The sequence below is a fragment of the Mustela nivalis genome (assembly GCF_964662115.1).
Source record: "Mustela nivalis genome assembly, chromosome: X".
In the NCBI taxonomy this organism is placed as follows: domain Eukaryota; kingdom Metazoa; phylum Chordata; class Mammalia; order Carnivora; family Mustelidae; genus Mustela; species Mustela nivalis.
Genome location: NC_139040.1, coordinates 108,938,989 through 108,960,991, shown reverse-complemented (window position 1 = coordinate 108,960,991; position 22,003 = coordinate 108,938,989). Strand labels below are relative to the sequence as shown.

Sequence of the window (22,003 nt, the reverse complement as noted above, 5' to 3'; positions counted from 1 at the left end):
ATTTTAGCCATTCTGACTGGTGTGAGGTGGTATCTCACTGTGATTTTGATTTGTATTTCCCTGATGCTGAGTCATGTGGAGCACTTTTTCATGTGTCTGTTGACCATCTGGATGTCTTCTTTGCAGAAAGGTCTGTTCATGTCTTCTGCCCATTTCTTGATTGGATTATTTGTTCTTTGGGTGTTGAGCTTGATAACTCCTTTCTAGATTTTTCATACTAGCCCTTTATCTGATATGTCATTTGCAAATATCTTCTCTCATTCTGTCAGTTGTCTTTTAGTTTTGTGGACCGTTTCCTTTGCTGGGCCAAAGATTTTGATCTTTTTTTTTTTTTATGAAGATACATTTTTTTCTTAAGATTTTTTATTTATTTATTTGACAGAGAGAGAGATCACAAGTAGGCAGAGAGAGAGAGAGAGGAGGAAGCAGGCTCCCTGGCAGCAGAGAGCCTGATGCGGGGCTCGATCCCAGGACCCTGAGATCATAACCTGAGCTGAAAGCAGAGAGGCTTTAATCCACTGAGCCACCCACGTGCCCCAAGATTTTGATCTTGATGAAATCACTATAGTTCATCTTTGCCCTTACTTCCCTTGCCCTTGGCGATGTTTCTAGGAAGAAGATGCTGCAGCTGAGCTCAAAGAGGTTGCTTCCTTTGTTCTCCTCTAGGATTTTGATGGATTTCTGTCTCACAATGAGGTCTTACATCCATTTTGAGTATATTTTTGTGTGTGGTGTAAGGAAATGGTCCAGTTTCATTCCTCTGCATGTGTCTGTCCAATTTTCCCACCACCATTTGTTGAAGAGACTGTCTTTTTTCCATTGGACATTCTTTCCTGCTTTGTTGAAGATTAGTTGACCATAGAGTTGAGGGTCCATTTCTGGGCTCTGTATTCTATTCCTTTATTTTTTTTTTATTTCTTTTCTTTTCAGTGTTCCACAATTCATTGTTTATGCACCACACCCAGTGCTCCATGCAATACATGCACTCCATAATACCCACCACCAGGCTCACCCAGTAGCCCCCCTCCCCTCCAAAACCCTCAGTTTGTTTCTCAGAGTGCACAGTCTCTCATGGTTTGTCTCCCCAATGTTCATAGCCACAATGGCTACAGTCACCAAACTGTGGAAAGAAAGAAGATGCCTTTCAACAGACTAATGGATAAGAAGATATGGTCCATATATACAATGGAGTAGTATGCCTCCATTAGAAAGGATGAATACCCAAATTTTGTGTCAACATGGACAGGACTAAGAGATTATGCTGAGTGTATTCTATTCCATTGATCTATGTGTCTGTTTTTGTGCCAGTACCGTACTATCTTGATGATTGCAGCTTTATAATAGAGCTTGATGTCTGGAATTGTGATGCCCTCAACTTTGGTTTTCTTTTTCAACATTCCTCTAGCTATTTGGCATTTTTTTCTATTCTATATAAATGTTAGGATTATTTGATCTATTTCTTTGAAAAAACTTGATGGTATTTTGATAGGCATTGCATTAAATGTGTAGATTGCTCTAGGTAGCATAGACATTTTTACAATATTTGTTCTTCCAGTCCATGAGAATGGAATGTTTTTCCATTTCTTTGTGTCTTCCTCCATTTTTTTCATGAGTACTTTATAGTTTTCTGAGTACAGATTCCTTGCTTCTTTGGTTAGGTTTATTCCTAGGTACCTTATGCTTTTGGGTGCAATTATAAATGGGATGGATTCCTTAAATTCTCTTTCTTCTGTCTTGTTGTTGGTATGTAGTTGGTATGTAGTTGCAACTGATTTCTGTGCATTGATTTTATATCTATATATCTATATAAAGGTATATATCTGTAGATTTATTCCCATGTTAGGGGCATAGATATTTAAAAGTGTTAGATATTCTTGTTGGATAGACCCTTTACGTATGATATAGCATCCTTCCTCATCTCTTATTATAGTCCTTGGCTTGAAATCTAACTTATCTGATATAAGGATTGCCATCCCAGCTTTCTTTTGATGTGCATTAGCATGGTAAATTGTTTTCTGCCCTTCACTTTAAATCTGGAAGTGTCTTTGGGTATAAAATGAGTTTCTTGTAGACAGCATATCAATGGGTCTTGTTTTTTTTTTTTTATCCATTCTGATACCCTGTGCCTTTTGATTGGAGCATTTGGCCCATTTATATTCAGGGTACCCATTGAAAGATATGAATTTAGTGCCATTGTATTGCCTGTAAAGTGACTGTTACTGTATATTGTCTCTGTTCCTTTCCAGTCTACTAGTTTTGGGCTATGTCTTTGCTTAAAGGACCCCTTTCAATATTTCCTGTAGGCCTTTTAGTTTTTGTTTGTCCTGGAAGGTTTTATCTCTCCTTCTATTTTCAATGATAGCCTAGCTGAATATAGTATTCTTGGCTGCATATTTTTCTCGTTTAGTTGCTCTGAATATATCATGCCAGTTCTTTCTGTCCTGCCAGGTCTCTGTGGATAAGTCTGCTGCCAATCTAATATTTCTACCATTGACTGTTACAGACTTCTTGTCCCAAGCTGCTTTCAGGATTTTCTCTTTCTCACTAAGACTTGTAAGTTTTACTATTAGATGATGGGGTGTGGACCTATTTTTATTGATTTTGAGGAGGGTTCTCTGTGCCTCCTAGGTTTTGCTGCTTGCTCCCTTCCCCAAATTAGGGAAGTTCTCTGCTATAATTTGCTCTAATATACCTTCTGTCCCCCTCTGTCTTTCTTCTTCTTCTGGGATCCCAATTATTCTAATATTGCTTCATCTTATGGTATCACTTATCTAATTCTCCCCTTGTGGTCCAGTAGTTGTTTGTCTCTTGCTCAGCTTCTTTATTCTCCATCATTTGGTCTTCTATATCACTAATTCTCTCTTCTGCCTCATTTATCCTAGCAGTAAGAGCCTACATTTTTTATTGCACCTCATTAATAGCTTTTTTAATTTAAACTTGATTAGGTTTGGGTTCTTTTATTTCTCCAGAAAGGGATTTTATTTCTCCAGACAGGGATTCTCTTATATTTTCCATGATTTTTTTGACCCCAGCTAGCACCTCAATAATTGTCATTCTGAACTCTAGGTCTGACATCTTACTAATGTCTGTATTATTAGGTCCCTAGCCATTGGTAATACCTCTTGTTCTTTTTTTTTTTTTGAGGTTAATTTTTCTGCCTTTTCATTTTATCCAGATAAGAATAGATAAATGAGAGAACAAAATAGTAAAAGTGTAGCAATGATTCCAGAAAAATAGACACTAACCAAATCAGGAGAGACTTGAAACTGGGAGGAGAAGAAAGGAGGGAAAGGAAAAAAAAATGTATATATATATATATGTGTGTGTGTGTGTGTCTGTGTATATACATATATATATGCTGTCTGTATATCTATCTACATCTATATCTATAGATATAGATAGCTATATGTAGATACATATATGTATCTATACATATATGTATATATGTATATAGATCTATAGATTTAGAGTGGTGAATAGAACAGAGCCACACACTTGATTTGGGGTATAATTTGTTCTTTTAGAAGAAACTGCCTCCCAAAACTTTAAAGAAAGAAAACTTATATATTTACATATAAATATATGTAAACTTATATATTTATATAAATATATAAACATATATTTATATATAAAACTTCTATATTTATGTAAACATAATGGTAAACCAATGAAGGGATGGAATATGATTCTAAAGATGAAAATTAAAAAGGATTCTAAAAAAAGAATTGATAAGCTAAGAAGTTCATTGAAAAAAAGGGGGGGGGAGAGTATGCTCAGATTGGAGGCTAGAACAAAGCCATATACTAGATTTAGCATGTATTTTGGAAGGCAGCTATGCTCACCACTATACCACCAATGCAGACTTAGCATGTATTTTGATCTGTTAGAAGAAACTGCATCCCAAAATTTTAAAGAAAGAAAACTTACAGGTATACAAAAAATATGGTTAAATACAGTGAAGGGATAGAATATGACTAAAAAAATGAAAATCTTAAAAGATTTTTAAAAAGGTATTGGTAAGATGAAATAGTTTTAAAAGTTTAAAATAGGAAAGAGGAAAAAATTTTTTAAATAGTATAAGAAAAAATAAAATTTTTTTTAAAAAGTGTCTTTGAAAGACTAAAGAATCATGGGGGGAAAAGTCATGAATTCTATGTACTGCATTCCCCCAGCTCTGGAGTTCCATGGTTCTCACCAATCGGTGAACTTGTTCTTGCCTGATGTTCTTGCTGATCTTCTGGGGGAGGGGCCTGTTGCAGTGATTCTCAAATGTCTTTGCCCAAGGCACAATTGTGCCACTCTTGCCAGGGACCAGGGTAAGCAATCTGCTTGGTTTTGTTCTGGGCAGCTTTTGTTCCCTGAAAGTTTTCCATATTGCTTTGGAGGGTGGGAGTTAAAATAGTGGCCTCCCAATCTCTGACCCAAAGGAGCTGAGAGCTTGGGGCCCCACTCCTCAGTGTACCCTTAGAGAAAAGCAGTCAATCCCTCCTGTTTCCCTGGTCTCTGGCTGCGCTTCATGCTCACCCATCCTGTGACTGAGCATTTCTATCTCTGATGCAGGGCCCTGTTCAGAGTTTCCAAACCCAGCAGATTCCTGCCTGTGCTCCCACACCATTCCTCCTGGAGGAGGAAGGGGGAAGGTCTCCCCAGATCTGCCACTTGTGGTGGGATCCTTGCTCAAAGAGCTATGGCCCAACTGTGCCTTGGATCATGGTTCAAGTTAACCTCAAGCTGAGAGCCCACTCCTCTGCTCCATCTTTGCAGCTGGCTTCCCTGCTCCAGTACCTGGGATCTCTACCACACTCAGACATCCATGATCTTTTTGTGTTCCCTTGGGTTCTAAGACCACACTGTCTCCACAAGGTCTTCACCTCCTGCTTGGCCTCTGGAGCAACGATCCTCTGTGGAGCAGACTTCTAAAAGTTCTGATTTTGTGCTGTGCTGCTCTACCATTTGCCAGGAGCCAGCCCCTCCCCCATGGTCTAGCTTTCCATGTCACCTTGGATTTACTTCTCTGCACATCCTACCTTCCAATAAGCAGTTGCTTTTCTGCTCCTAGAATTGCTGCTATTCTTCTCTTCTATCTCCTGTTGTGTTTGTAGGTGTTCAGAGTGTTCTGATAACTATCCAGCTGAATTCCTGGGATGCAGCAATATTTAGGTCTCCTACTCCTCTGCCATTTTGCTCCTCCTCCATTCACTTTTAAGTGAACCATAGGAGAAGTATGCCTAACTGATAAAAAGTGTCAGAGCATATCACAACATGAGAGGGGCACCTGGGTTGCTCAGTCAGTTAAGTTCTGCCTTCTGCTCAGTTCTTGATCTCAGAGTCCTGCGATTGAGCCCTGCATTGGGCTCTCTGCTCAGTGGGTGGAGGAGTCAACTTCTCTCTCTCTCTGCCCCACCCCATTTGTGTTCTCTCTCACTAGCTCTGCTCACTTGCTCATGCTCTGTCTCAAATAAATAAAATAAAAATAAATCTTTAAAAAGAACATGACAGACTACATAGTAAGAGTGTTCTGCTGTAGGTTAGGGTTACTTACTTGCACGTTTTTGCTCTCTTAACAGATTGCTTACACCTTGGGGAGAAACCTGCACAAATGCTTGACAGAATTTTCAAGGAGCAGTTAACAAAGAACTGAAAGGCAAAGATCTAGGAAGGGCTCTAGCTTCACTTTGTTCTGTTGCCTTTGGCAAGGCCGTTGTTCTTTTTGCACCTCAGATCCTGCATCTCTAAAACAAAGAAGCTGAATTGGTCCATATTTTAAATTATTTTTAAACTTCTAAGTATTATAAAATGTCAGGGCAGAAACCAGAGATATCCCAAGTCCCTGTCACAATGCCTAGTACATTATAATGTTCCATGTACAGCTGTTGAATTGAATTGAAATTTTTTTGGTAAAAATTTTAGGTGAAATACTGATGTATAAGATGAATAAAAGCAAAGCTCCTTTTGTCCAGAGAGGAGTGAGTGGTACAAATCAAGTCACATGGACCACTCTTTATCTCCATCTTCACTTCACCTGCCCAGAGGGGCACTATGGAAATCCAAGGCTTTAGGGAACACAATTTAAAAATCAAAGTACTTAATAAGCATATAATTTTCTCTGGCTCCAACGTTCTTTGATTCCTCTGCTAACTTGGAATTATCACATAGAGAGTAATATGAAAGGTCTTAAAGATAGAACATTATGCCACAGGGCAGATGGTGGATTGAGGTGGAGAACCACAAAACCATTTTATATTTCTGAAATAATGTGCTACACTTGCATTTTATTGTCTTTCCCTGCAGTTTTGTTTTCTTATTAGGAATCAGTGTGGGATGTGTTTGAACTGAGAACATTTCTGTCAGGTGCTTTCTGTAACAAACTGTTGAGTTGTCTACTTGTAACTACATAATCACAAAATTTTATAAATTGAGTTAATTTACTGAATAAGCCAGTTATTTTGATACCATAGTTGCTTTTGAAGTTCACTGAAATCATATGAGAATCCAAGCCTAAGAAATGTGGCTTTTTTTTTCTTTTTCTTTCTTTTTTTTATTTTTATTTTTTGAAATGTGGCTTTTTGACCTGTTAATGGTGAACCCTTTTACCAACCTTTAGTGAATAATCTATTTATTTAGCTGGTAGGAGAATAAAAATCTCTTAATCTCACTGTAGGTAAGAAAGAAGAATAAGGTTAATCAGAGATGTCAAATCTTCAAGAAAAATTTCAGAGTGATTTATTTCAACCCATTATCTCAACTTTCCTTTCCCCTTCACTCCCATCCCTGTATTAAATGCTAACGAAGATGAATGAATAATGTATTCAATTAGTTGCAAATGAAAGCTATTGATCCTCTGTGAGGTTGGTATCCCAAATCAGGACTCTTAAAACTCATCCCTGTTTTTCTGCATTGGGGGATCGTGATTCATTTGCACAGACTGTGTTTTCAGTTGAAGAGAGATGAAGGTGAGCTGCCGAGGCAGATTGAATTCTCCAGTCCTCTGGTGATGAGGACATGTGGCCAAGTCCTGACACTGCTGTGTGGATCAGCGTTCAAGTTATCACCCAAACTGGCATGGTCTCCTGGCAAGGAAGGAATAAAGCCCTCAAAGTGAAAACATTTAGTTCAGCAACCCTTAATTGATCATTTCTATCTTTGTTACACAGTGAAAGTTGCTGTGACAAGTTTCAAGGGACCTGGGAGATTCAGTCAGAGAAGGTGGGAGGTAGGATTAATGAAGGAGAACTGACTGTCTGGAGTCCAGACAGTCTCACTGGACAGGAATAAAGTCTGCAATGGGAAACTTGTCTTTAAGAGGCATCATAGTAAAACTCCTAGACCTGTAGGCTGATGACTGATAAACTGATGGGAGTGCAGAGCAGAAGTATGTGGAAGGTGAAAAAATCAAAGCAAGTATATTATGCAAATTAGCAATCAATGCTTCAAAATGTAATGGATAATAGTAATAAGAGGTTTTGAGTAAATGGCAAGTATCATTTAAAATATTATCTTGGTGAATACTTATGTACATGTTGGAGTGTGCAGCTTACACTTGTACTAATTGAATGCCAATACCAAACTGCTATCCCATGTTGTGATTATGTGTGCAAAAAATACTTAACCTATTTATTAAGTTAGGGGCTTTGAGGCAGTGCGCTCCAGGGTATGGAAACTTGGAAAGGAATTAAGGAGAATAAGACAACATTATGTCCCCCAAATCATCAAAATGCACAATACAGATACTATGTTTAGCTTTAATTAACACAGAGAAAATGTAGGGTACCCTTTAATATAGAAAACAAGGTGCAAATTGAAAATATTTGATGAATCGTAGCCATATGTTCTTAAGGACTGGCCAGTCATGATTCCGACTTTAATGGTCTCATGTGACTGTCAATTTGGAAGTGTTATATTTGACTCGTGTACAATCTTCTAGCTTTTCAGCTCGCCTGAAGGTACTACTGCAATATGTAAGTCATTACTTGGTAGAATGCTTTGACACACTGCTCTGAGAATGAAAAATACCTGGGAAAATAAACTGTGTTTTATCATTCATCTCATGCAGCATTACTAGAAGTCTGTTTTGTTATTGTTGTTTTTCAGCTCCTCTGACTGATAAGCCACCCAAGCTTTTGTATCCTATGGAAAGTAAACTGACAATTCAGGAGACTCAGCTGGGTGAGTAATTCCTTAATTCTGGTTAATACCCTTTTCTCAATACATTCCAATAATTAATAAGCCTAGATTATAACCTGATGTCATCCTCTAAGCCAAACGTGTGTGTATTTGAAGGGAGCAAAATTGTGAAATCCCAGCAAACATGGCCCATTCCATTTCCCCCGTGTGTGCGTTAATACCAAGCTGGACATATGGATATAAAGACTCATGTATTTTTCATATACTTGTTAGGAAATGAGATGGGCTAAAGGTCTTATTGGTGGCATTATATTGTCTTTTATAAGGCTCAGTTTGGTTTTACAGGCTGTGTGGAACTCTTTGACTTAACACCATTAGTACATTAAAAGACAATTTTTGAAAATTAGGATAAAAGGTACAAATACATTAAGATAAGTGTTGCTCTTAAACATCATTTTTATCTAATCAAATGTGGAGGACATTATGCTATTTTATTTTTAACAAAATGTGAGCAAGTAGCTTTTGGTTAAAGGACATAAGAACATGGACAGAATTGCTTTGGTAAAAATATCCAGTTGACTACAAATCAGAATTCTAACATAGTTATCTTAGAGTTCAGTCTGGAATTTCCAAATATGGCATATCTATAATCAGTATGATTTTACGTACAATTTTAACCATATATTCATGTTTATATGGAATTTTTTTCCACACTCACCATTTGACAGTAGAAATACTTTATTATATACAACTAAAAAGGAATTGATAACCCTCCCTTAAGTTATTGACGTTATTATTGTTTTGGGAGTGAGAATTTGGATTAAAATTGTAAATCATCTTCAAAATGAAGATTACAGATGTGATCATCTTTAGTAATAGCATATTCAAATTTATAGTGCAAAAAGATACAGTCTTAGAACCTATGAAATTATTATAGTCAACAGGTTTTTAACATTGGTAATATTCACTAACTTTAAGGCATGAACTTAAGCAAGATTTATTCAAGTCAGGGCATCAATATGCTTCTTTGATAATAAACCCAAGCCTTTGAGCTGATGCCATATACATGCAAGTAGTATTCTAATTGTCACTATTTTGAGATAGAAGACCATAGGCATCATTAAAGTAATGTTCTATATGAAACAGAGATATATTAAAATTTCACCATATTCTTTACTCATGTTATGGTATATTAAAGTATATTAGCTTTTATTGCTGCTTTCTGAGGAAATTTTGAAATGTAAATTTTAAGTGGCCACACTTATACACATCTTTCAATATTCGTAGGAAGATGTATTTCTAAAGTTATACAAAACAATATATAGATCTTGGGAAAGAAGAAGTGGTTTATGGTACCAGTTATCAGTAATGAACATAGTGAAAATGAAATTGTGTTTCTTTACTTGACAACATAATTAAAAGAATACTATGATTGATGGTTACCCAGAGGGTTTTCTTATATTAGCTATTGTTCTCTACATTATACTAAAATGTTATACAGAATGAAATAATTCATAAAGCTTTCTTTTTTAAAAAATTATTTTTTCTTGAACAAAAATCATGGAAACTAATCAAATCAATTTGAAAGTATGAAAATTTTTTATGCAAATTGGAAGTTTCAACTGCATATTCATTTGAAGAAAGATGGGCCTGTGTGTTAGCAAGATGCTCTGAGAAGTACTATAACTCCTTTATTACCACCACCAAAAGGAGCATGAGTTCTCTTTAAATACCAAATAAACTAGAGACATCAACCTAGGATTTGGATTCTTTTAAACAACTTTTGTTTCATTTTATTTTCTGATTCTGATTCTCATTGTATAGAACAAATCATTTGCTAGTTAGGGAAATTTAGCCTTAATTTTTGAATTTTTGGATCAACAGTTGATTTGAATAAACTACTCTGTTACTGTTGTTACTGCAGTAGTATTGGAGTAGGTGAGCAGACCATCACAAAGGGTCAGTGAAAATAGAAAGTAATATTAAGGACCAAACAAAAAGACTCTAGATGCTTAAAATGTATTTGTTTTCTTCAATATGTACTTTGATTTTTCTCCTCCTGGGGATTTAATTTTTGCCTTTCTAGGCTTGAAAAAAGCTGTCAAATTCAACAGGGTCAAATGTGTTACATCCTCAGGAAGGGGGATTGAGTGAAGTTTCATGTGGTTGGGGTCAGGAGGGTGGCCAGTACCAGCGATGGAGAGCCTCTAAGTGGTACCTACTTTTATGAGAAAGTGAGAATCTCCAACAGAGTTTCATTGATCAAGAGCTCAGGTGTCTGACTCAACCTTGTCCTAAATTGAAAAGTCACCTCAGAGGATAATAAAACTAGCACATGAGCTACAGTATAAGAACAATAATCAGTAATTACACAAAGCTGAGTTGGTATATGTCTGGTGACCTAACTTGAACATCCTGGCAAAGTTATACACACATCCATCTGATCTTGGTAACTATAAACCCATTAGTCCTCCAGTTTGTAAATATATAAAACTGATTAATAATGTCATAGATAAAATCATGGATTTGTCTTCATCACCATATCCTCCTTCATCTGCCATTTGATGCCTTTCGCTTTCCACCTCCCTTGTGGCTTCTTTTCCTCCCAGTTCCTTCATCTTCTCAAAACTGGAAAGATTGATAGTAGTCATTTAAATGATTCCAGTGTAGAAAGCAATAGGTATGAAAGCAAAGTACTGAGGACAAAAGATAAAATAGTAAAAAAATATATAAATGGGTAGGTTTGAATTTTAATCAATTTTAATGTGGTTACAGCCTAGCATTTCCATTTTAAGTGGCATCAGTGTGTTACTTCACAATGTGAAAAAAAGAACTTTGTTCTTTTTAATTAACTGGAAGACATCAGCAAATGTCTGGGCAGCACTTGCTTGGGTAAAATCCTAGAAATCATGCTGTACAATTCTAAAGGTCAATTCAGTATGTGAGCCTGATTAGTCCTTTCAGGCTATGGTAGTCAAGGGAATCAAAAGACAGACACCATTATCTTGCTGAGCTTGAGCCCTGAGGTGTGTCAGTCAGCAAAGTGGCCTTCTTGTTATAGCCAGGAACCCATTTTCAGAAACTTCCAGAACAAAGGATGTTATTATTCACTATTAACAGACTTTCAAAGAGTAGAAATCAATCCCACCATTAACCTAGTGAGATACATTATACTTTATAACTTAAAAGTGATGAAAAATTACCTTTAATTACTCATCTAGACCTGGGTATCACTGTATTTAAATTTTAGTTTTTTTGCTTAGAAAATGATCGTACAGGTTAATGGTAGGAATTTTGGAGAATTAAAGGAAAGAATCTGCTTCTATTAAATGTTCTTGGAAAATATCCATTTAATGGATACATGATATCCACATAAGTGTCCTGTAATTTCACATATATTTCTAGAAATTTGGGGTTTTTTTTTTACAAATTTTATCATCATAAATAATGAGGCAGTGATCTTTACTTATACATTTTTTCCCTTGACTTCATAATTATTTCAACAGGTCAAATTCCTAAAAGGAAAAATACTAGGTAAAATCAAATAATTTTATTAAATTTTCTTGCTATATTTTTAGAATTCCTACCAAAGAAGTAACATAAACTCTCACCAGAAGCATATAATAGCTGTAATAAATTTTAAAATGTTTAAATTCAACTTGTTTAAACTAAAAAAAAAAAAAAAAATCATCCATTTCTCCCACTCTCCAGTCCTCTGCCTCTTATAATCAACAGTCTGTTCTCTGAATCTATAAACTTGCTTTTTGTTTCATTTTGGTTTTTTTTCCCTTAGATTCTACATGTAAGAGAGAAAATACGATGTTTGTTTTTCTCTGTCTGACTTATTTCACTTAGCTTAATACCTCAGGATCCATCTAGGTTGTCACGAATTGCAAGATTTCAATCTTTTTTTTTATGCCTAAGTATTATCCCATCATAGATATCTATATCCCTATCTATATCTGTATATGTACGTGTACACACACTCACACACACACACACATCTTCTTTATCGATTCATCCACTGATGGACGCTTAGGTTGTTTCCATATCTTGACTATTAAAAACAAGGCTGTAATGAACATATAGATATATATATCTTTGCAAATTAATGTTCTTATTATCTTCAAATAAATTCCCAGAAGTAGAATTGCTGAATCATATGTAGCTTTAGTTTTAACTTTTTGAGGAAGCTCCATGCTGTTTTCCACAATTTACGTTTCCACCTGCAGTGCACAGGGTTTCCTTTTTTCCATGTCCTCTCCAACATTTATTATTTGTTGTCTTTTTGATAATAGCCATTCTGATAGGTGTGAGGTGATATCTCAGGGTGGTTTTGTTTCACATTTCCCTGATGATTAATAACATTTAGCATCCTTTAATGTTCCTGTTGACCGTTTGTATGCCTTCTTTGAAAAATGACTATTCAGATCTTCTCTCCATTTTTTAAATTAGATTGGAGGTTATTTTTGTTGTTATTAAGTTGTTTGAGTTATTTGTATGTTCTGAATATTAGCACCTCAGATAAGTGATCTGTAATTATATTTCTCTGATTCATTAGGTGGCCTTTTTATTTTGTTGTTGGTTTCCTTTGTCTTGCAGAAGCTTTTTAGTTTGATGTTATCCCATTTGTATATTTTTGTCTTTGTTTCTTTTGATTTGGAGCCGAATCCAAAAATTCCATGTCAAAACTGATGTCCGGAAACTATGGCCTATGTTTTCCTTTAGAAGTTTTATGGTTTCAAGTCTTACATTCAATTTGGTAATCCATTTTGAGTTAATATTTGTATATGGTTTCAGATAGTAGTCCAGTTTCATTCTTTAGCTTGTGACTCTCCAGTTTTCCCACCATTTATTAAAGAGGCTTTTTCCCATTGCATATTCTTGGCTCCTTTTTCATAAATTGGTTGACAATGCATGTGTGAGGTCATTTCAAGCCTCTCTGTTCTTTTCCATTGATCTATATGGCTGTTTTTAATGCCAATACATACTTTTTAATTACTGTAACTTTGTAATATAGTTTGAAATTAGGGAGCATGATCCCCCCAGGTTTTTTCTTCTTTGTTCTTTGTTCTTCAAAGATGACTTTGGCTATTTGTAGTCTTATATGATTCCACAAAAACTTTAGTATTGTTTGTTCTATTTATGTGAAAAATACCTTTTGAATTTTGAGAGGGGTTTCATTAAATCTGTATATTGCTTTGGGTAGTTTGCAGATTTTAATAATATTAATTCTTCCATCCATGAGCATGGAATACCTTTTTATTTGTCTTTTTTTGTCTTTAATTTATTTCATTAATGTCTTACATGTGTCAATATACAGGTTTTTCACCTGCTTGGTTAAATTTATTCCTAGGTATTTTATTCTTTGGGATTGTTTTCTTAATTTCTCTTTCTGATAGTTAATAATTAGTATATAGAAATGCAACAAATTTCTGTGTATTGACTTTGTATCCTGCAATTTTACTGAATTCATTTATTCTAACAGGTTTTAGAGTTAAGATTTAAAAAATGATAGGGGCACCTGGGTGGCTCAGTGGGTTAAGCCACAGCCTTCGTCTCAGGTCATGATCTCAGGGTCCTGGGATCGAGTCCCACATCAGGCTCTCTGCTCAGCAGGGAGCCTGCTTCCTCCTCTCTCTCTCTGCTTGCCTCTCTGCCTACTTGTGATCTCTCTCTGTCAAATAAATAAATAAATAAAATCTTTTTTAAAAAAAGATACATCTTTGCAACATAGTGCTTTCAAAGGAAAAGTCAGTTTCCTTTGAAATCAGAATTACTTCTTCCTTTTCCCTCTTACCTCTTTCTCTCACTCTTTACTCGTTACATATAAGTGGCCTCTCTTTTTTCAGAATTAGTCACATTTGGAGGATTTCAAATAAATCTAGTCCATTTAGGTAAATGCCTAGAGTTGATGAAATATGGAAACCTAGTTGAATGTCTAAAAGTCTCTATTTTCTTCTCTTGCTTATCCTAATACTCAACTGAGTACTTTCTCTAGATCCTGTGTTTCTTAATACAGTTCACAGTAACTTCATGATGTACCCTGTGCACAGGAAATGCCAATAAATACTAATTGAGGACAAGGTACACATGCCACAAAGGGCACACATCTCCAAATTTTCTGCAAGGGAAAAAAATGAGACTGAACTAAACAAACTGCCCAGTAGTGCTTTTATTTTTCTTTGGTATTTAATATGTTTGTTAAGTTTGTTAAAAAGCAAACACTCCTGTATCTGAGCAAGTAACAAGGATTCATCTATGTTAACGTGGAGAGGAAAGTGGTTGATGACAGTTTTGAAGCCTCAGATTTTTAGACATCTGTCCAAGTAAAGGGACACATGTACATGTAACTTTATTCAATTTAGCTACAGGCTAATTAAGATAAAATATCACACTAGAACTTAAGTAGCATATCATGCCCTGTTATACCATATTATAGCTCGCAGAATTTTAAATTTCAAGTAGACCTGGGGAAAAAATTTGTATCTTATATAATAGATCCTAATTGATATCCTTCTAGGAAAACTACTTGTTATGTAAGTTATACACTTAATTTACTATGTTGCTTAAATAATTGATTATTGAAACATATTCTATTTCATGCTTTTTTTGAAGATAGTTGACACATACTATTATGTTAGTGCCATGTATACAGCATAGTAATTCATCAACTCAATACATTATGCTATGCTCACAAGTGTAAGTATCATGTGTCACTGTACGATGCTATTACAATACCATTGACTCTATTATCTGTACTTTATCTTTTATTCCCATTTAACTTATTCACTCTATAACTGGGAGCCTTTTATATCTTGGAGCTGTGAATATAAATATATTGTACCTGGAATGTGTTTTACTACAAATATACTAATTAAGTTTTTAATCTAAGAAGACTCCATAGGGAATTATTATCTAACATTTGCTATCTAGGTGTATATTTTAATAGCTTGAAACAAAACATACCTTCTCTGAATAGTTACTATCCTTTCTTACTAAAATTGGGAAGCTTGTTTGTTTCCTTTTTCAAGGAGGTAAATAATATCAATATTCTCAAAACAGAACAATTTGGGAGTAAATTTGATACCTGATTCTGAAAGTGGCATATAATACTGTTGATCTAAACAAATACTTTTTTGCTAAGTCATGCAAGTGATGCAAATATTACCTTGCTTTCCAGGAGGTAAGGAAGTCAACGTTGACTGGGTTTTACCATTCACAACTACTCTTCTGATTATCATGAGCAAATGTAATGTTGTTGACTGTTTTTACTGCCCCATAGGGAAAGTGCAAGACATGTTTTCCCTGACAAACTCATCTAAAAAACTATAAAAACTTCCTTTTCATTCTGGATAAGAACATGTGTATCCAAAGTCCAAGTTTTAGATGAAAAATTATGTACTTGTTGCCCACTTGAGAAAGATATGCAGATTAGCATAGCTCTATTGCCTGACATGAAACTTGTTAGACATAAATTGGAGCTTCTGGACAAATAGACATCATAATTAAAGCATGTAAAAGCAAATAAAGGCTAGTATTATAATTATATAAACTGATGGCATTCAGTTCTACTTAATCCAAATTTATCATGCTATCATAAATGAAAGTAATAACTCTTGACAGCTGTTGTGGTCTGATATCTTATTTTTGAAACCAAAAGCCCCTTAAAAATTATGATTCTAACCCAAAGAGGAATATCTTTCATATGAGTATTTAGTTAATATTTTATATCCTAAAGCAAATGAGAAATCAACAAATGGATACTAGTATTAGTATTATTAGATCATTATATACATAACTTATATGAATCTCACAGATTTCAAAATCAAAAAATTTTTTTCATACTAGAGAGGTGGAACAGGCTATGTGAAAATGCAACTTGTATATTTGCATTAAAAATTGCTATCTAAGCAGAAGTCAAACTTCCTTTGTAAGTGTTAAATGCTAAAGGCCTAAAGCTATGATAGGCTTATCAGGGAGATTTCAAATTAAAACCACATTGAGATACCATCTTACTTCAGTTAGAATGGCCAAAATTAGCAAGACAGGAAACAACCTGTGTTTCCTGAGAGGATGTGGAGAAAGGGGAACCCTCTTACACTGTTGGTGGGAATGCAAGTTGGTGCAGCCACTTTGGAGAACAGTGTGGAGATTCCTCAAGAAATTAAAAATAGAGATTCCCTATGACCCTGCCATTGCACTACTGGGTATTTACCCCAAAGATACAGATGTAGTGAAAAGAAGGGCCATCTGTACCCCAATGCTCATAGCAGCAATGGCCACGGTCACCAAACTGTGGAAAGAACCAAGATGCCCTTCAACGGACGAATGGATAAGGAAGATATGGTCCATATACACTATGGAGTATTATGCCTCCATCAGAAAGGATGAATACCCAACTTTTGTAGCAACATGGACAGGACTGAAAGAGTGAAATAAGTCCAGCAGAGAGAGTGAATTATCATATGGTTTCACTTATTTGTGGAGCATAACAAATATCATGGAGGACAAGGGGAGATGGAGAGGAGAAGGGAGTTGGGGGAAATTGGAAGGGGACGTGAACCATGAGAGACTATGGACTCTGAAAAACAATCTGAGGGTTTTGAAGGGGCGGGCAGTGGGAGGTTGGGGCATTCAGGTGGTGGGTATTGGAGAGGGCACTGATTGGATGGAGCACTAGGTGTGGTGCAAAAATAATGAATACTGTTAGGCTGAAAAAATTAAAAATTTTTTAAAAATTAAAATAAATAAATAATAAAATTTAAAAAAAAATCTATGATAGGCTTGAAACCCAAAGAAAGATGGAGATGGAGGTTAGAGCAGTGGCTATGGGTCACTGGTATCTGAAAATCTGGAAGCCAGTTGAGGCACTTGTTAAAATGCATTAAAAACTGGAATATAGACAATGTAAGTACACCTGCTTATTCTTATCTTGGAAAAGGGCTAAAAGGAGGAAGAAAGAAAACGTCTAAGAGTGTTGTCACAAAACCAGTGCAGAGAGTCCATTGAAATTGCCAGCTTTGTATCTAATTCTGTTGTAGTTTTTTGGACACAGACACGAATAATGAAGATTACTTTTTTGTTACAAAACTAAGAGTGTATTTTATGTGTTGTTGACCACTAAGCAACTAGATATGTATAACTCTTCACAGCTCTAAATTTAGGAACTTTAGAAAGTGGAGATGCTTTGATAGTTATCAAATTAAATCTTTCCTTTAACTGATGCAAAAACAGAGACCAAAAATTAATATATGTTTTTATATCACAAATTTTACAAAAACAAATTTGTTCTCATCATCATGGTTTTCCCCTTCTCCACTGCCTCACCTTCCCCATCCCTTCCCCACTCTCCCTCCTCCTCCTCCTCCTCCTTCTTCTTCTTGGTATTGGTATTGCTATTATTCAGTTATTTTGGTTCTATTAAAAGGAAGCATATTGCACTGGTTCCCAGTTCATGTCATTCTGTCATAAGATCTAAATGACAATCCAGCTCTGCCACTTACTACTAGTATAACCTTAAACAAGCAGCCCCTATTTTCCTAACCAATAAAAAGGGCACTGTAATAAGACCTACCTCTATGGAGTTAATGTGGGTATTTAATGAGATAATGCATGTAAAGATTAATATGTCGCCTGATATATATTAAGCAGTCAGTACATGCTTGTCACTAGTAGTTGAGATAATTTAATGCTATATATGGAAGGTTCCTGAAATGCATTCTGAATATCAATGATTATTTGATCAGGTTTATATTCTTACTAGAGTAGCATACTATGGTAGCAGACATAGGCTTCATTATTAGATAGATAATATTTTAGAAAATTAATTTCTACTTCCCCTCTAAGAACACAATATGCACATTAAGTTTTTCTACTTAAATTATATTTTATCTTAAAGAAATTAATTTAGTTTAAATTACTTTTTCAACAAGTCTACCCAAATGCATTAGTAAGTACATAACTCTGACAGAAGAAAATTATTCCCATTCTTTAAAAAAATGACCATGTAATGGACACTATGCTATACAAATTTGTAAATGATTATCAAGAAGAAAGTAAGATTGGAAAACATTATTTTTCTAAACTAAATAAATGCAGATATAACATTTATTAATACAAAGGACATGAGAATAATTTTACAAAACAGAGCATCAAACTATTATGCTTGTCAGTTTCCTCCTAAAGGTTTTGGTGACAGTCATATTCACTTTACAGAAAAATACTGCTTTTCCTCTGACAGACACTGCTATCATAAAACTTTCTGAATCTTTCATAATGACTGAAGTTTACCAGCATAGAAACATGCAGTGAGTATCCCATGTTAACAAGAACTTCAGAATTTGCTAAGTAAATGCCAATTTATCAGAAATAAACCTATCAAAAGACATTATGGTGTAGCATATTGAAAGAGATTTCAGAATAAAAGTATGTACCATATGACTGATGTTCATTAAAATAGAAACTATAAAAAATCCTGCATCATTTAAAATTTGAATATAAAGAGAGATGTTCATCCATAAATTTCCTCTTGAATTTTGGCTAAGTAACTGAGCATTCCTAAATTATATGCAGGCTCTTCATGAAAAATAACTTCTGTTTGAATATGATTATGAAAATAGGATACCGGTATTTTATGGTTTAATGTTAAAACACTTAGCATTCCAGTCACACCTTACTCTACCAACTTAATATGTTCCTACAGATTTGTGGGTAAATTGAATCATCATAACTTCAGAGAAGTTTTCCTTTCATTTTTGATTGATCTTTAATTAGCAGTGGCTTAACATGTCAGTTTTAAGAGGCTCTGTCCCCCAATCTCTCTTAAGCAGCTAATGATCAATGAAAGATTTATATGCACAAGGGAAATACACTATTTAAAGAAATTCTGTGGTGAATAATTTTATTTAAGAATCCTTTTGTGATTGAATAATTGCCCCCATAATTTTTCTCCATGGTAATGTAAATTTCTACATTTCCTAAGATGAAGTTCATCAATGTGAAACTGCAAGTGGTATCTCTAACTAATGCAGGTAAAGAATCAGCCACCCCTCACTTCATATGGCTTCCCCTTGTCCATCAGCAGAAAATGATGTCCCCGTTGAGACTTTGTGCCTTCTTTGAGGAAGTACTAAATTTTGTTCGCCAGCTTCAGAATCAACAGCATTTGTATTTTAATCTAATTCTTTTCAAAATTGATGTGGTAGGTAGAATATTTGAGGAACCAGAATGCCTTGGTTTTGTTGAAATGCACCCTAATAGAGTGACTGCTTGTGGTGTAATTTGTTTATCCACATCTTTAATTGTAGTGAGGGTTCTTATTTCCAAGTTTAAAGGGAGCATTTTGTTTTTTGATTCTTCCAGAACCATATGGCCCTTTGCATTACATCATTCTGCTGATCATTTAATTTTCTTCCTAATGCATCCATATGTATTTAGTAAGGTTTTTCTCTTCAGTATGAAAATAAAGACAATGAAATTTGATTCATTAGTTTCTGAATCCCTAAACATCCACCTTTTAGGATGTGCTTAAATGATATGTTCTAGAACACAGAAGATCAGCCTAATGTATAGAATATCCAGAAGGCTTTAAAACCTGAGCCTCACAGTAAATTCTCATGAAGAGGCCTCTTTTCCAATTCACTATACACAAGGCCAATGTTAATTTCTCAAAAAGAATTAGGACTTTTAAATTTTTCCTAGTTAAAGTTTCTAAAATCTAGTTATAGTATATAGAGTCCAATTGAATAATTTTTAAAAATCAAAGAAAAACCTTATCAGAGTTTTTACTTTCCAAAATTCAACTGTATTGAGGTAAATCTTGGACCAGTGGTCTGGTCAGCAGATACCTTATACTTCCCCTTCTGGTCCACAGTAAGCATGAGAGAAAGACTTAAAGCTCCTTAGAATTCCAGAAGAATCAGTATTCCTTCTCCCTTCTGACTTCCTCACAATGGTCTCCTCAAACTTAGAAGTAGACTACAAGCTTTCTCAGTCTCAGAGAATTTTTGTTTCTAGTTTAATAAAAGCAGGGCACCCATCTCACACTTGCTTGCTGAAGAATTGTGTTTATGGAAACTTGGCAGCTCTTTGAGTAGGAAGAGAACAAAGGAAAATACAATGCTTATCTGGAAAAATTAAGTTGAATGCATCCTGTCACATCAAGCCATCACTGGAAATAGGGTACTTAAAATATGAGTTTTAGGAAAATTTGAGATTATTACTACAAATCTTCAGTAAGAGACCATTAAATGAAAGAGCTTAGGGAAAGTTCAGTAAGTATTTTTGTTTTCTCTTCTTAAAAGAAACATTTCAGTGTTTTTGATGAGTGTATATTTCTTATTTGATAATGTCAATTATCTTGGCATCTTTGAGTTAATCGATTACATTTTTTAAATGCTTTCTGAATAATGTACCTAAGTTTGACTAAAATTACTTGAGATGCAATTAGGGTATTATGCATTCTACTTATTATGTATAGTTTGTTTATGAGCAGTATGGATATTTGCTTCAAAATTATATGTCACAGATTTATAGAAAAATTTATACAAAGATTTTTTAGATATAAAATTTGTATTGTAATTTGTAATGATTATATTTTGAAGGAAAAAAAAGCCCTTCTCTATTTCCCATGAATAATGTATTTCCGCTCCAATGCTGTTTATTAGGATTTGCTACTTATTAGAGAGTATAAATAACATTTGTATATAATGGGTGATAAATAAATTAAGTGAATCTTTGATTAGATGAATACATGAGCTAGTAGTTGCAGGTGAAGTTAAGTGTCATAGAGAACATCAGTTACTATCTATGAAAGAAATGTCAAATCAATAGAGAATTCTACTGTTGACAGATTTGGAGTAGACAGGCCTTTATTTTCTTTTCAGTCACTATATATGTATATGAAATAAAATAGATAATTGACACAAGCAAATGAGCAATGTATAGGGAAAATAATCCAAAAACATTTCTTTTTGTCTCAAATAGATGGCTATTTCAAGCAAGAGTTAATTTGAGGGATTTTTTTTTTTTTTTTTTGGATCAGCATCCTGTGCCTAGACAACTTACATTTAAGGACTCACAGGTTCTAATAGTTCATCACTAGGGCTCTGATCACAAGTGACAAACCACTTAAAAGGCAGGAGCAGGGCTGGCCTAGAGGATGACTAAAAACCTCAGGTTTTCTGTTCTCATCTGCTTCTCTCTGCATGTCACCCTTTTTAGAGGTGGAGTATGGCAGGGGGTGGACCAGCTTACAGGATGAGGGCAGTACTCTGCTAAGTTCTAACCCGGATGATAAGTGGAGTCTGGAACTGTAGCTGGATTTCAAGATTCTCTGAAAAGGAGTTCTGATTGGCCTAGCTTAGGTTACAGATCTAAATTTTGACCAGATTACTATGACGTCAGAAGTGAGACATGTTGACTCAGTGCTTCTTGTATGCTGTATCTCCTGTGGTGAGGAAGCCTGTGTGTTGGTGTGAGTACATAAATGTCAGGGGGTGGGGGGATGGGCTTGTACCAGATGAAGAGGACAAAGCAATAGTTATTACAGGGGCTAAGTTTTCATATTCAGTATTTGTTATCTTTAAAGTCTTTGGTTAATCCACATCCTATTAATTTAGCTGTCATCCTTATTATGTCTGTTCACTAGCTTAGTAGGAGCAGAATTAGTCAGACAGATGCCTTGGAGCACAGTCTCTCTAACGCTGAAAACTCTTCCTTGCCTCTCCTCTCAACCAGTACTGACATCCTCTCTGTGTCTGAAGCGCATACTTCTCAGCTCCACCTGCATCGCCTCCCCACTGTTTCTGTGTGTTAGGTTATGTCTCAACCTTGAGCCTAATGTTGACCCAAAACCAAATGTCAGCTTCTCAGCTGT

The 22,003-nt window shown here is 35.1% G+C and overlaps 1 protein-coding gene across 1 annotated transcript in view; it reads left to right on the top strand.

The window, feature by feature from the left end:
• The window catches only part of IL1RAPL1 (interleukin 1 receptor accessory protein like 1), a 1,316,605-nt gene that overhangs the window by 1,004,706 nt on the left and 289,896 nt on the right, over window positions 1–22,003 (top strand). Inside the window, exon 6 of the mRNA XM_082716862.1 lies at window positions 8,092–8,166. Coding sequence (XP_082572988.1) covers window positions 8,092–8,166 — 75 coding nt within the window. The remainder of the gene's footprint in view (window positions 1–8,091; window positions 8,167–22,003) is intronic.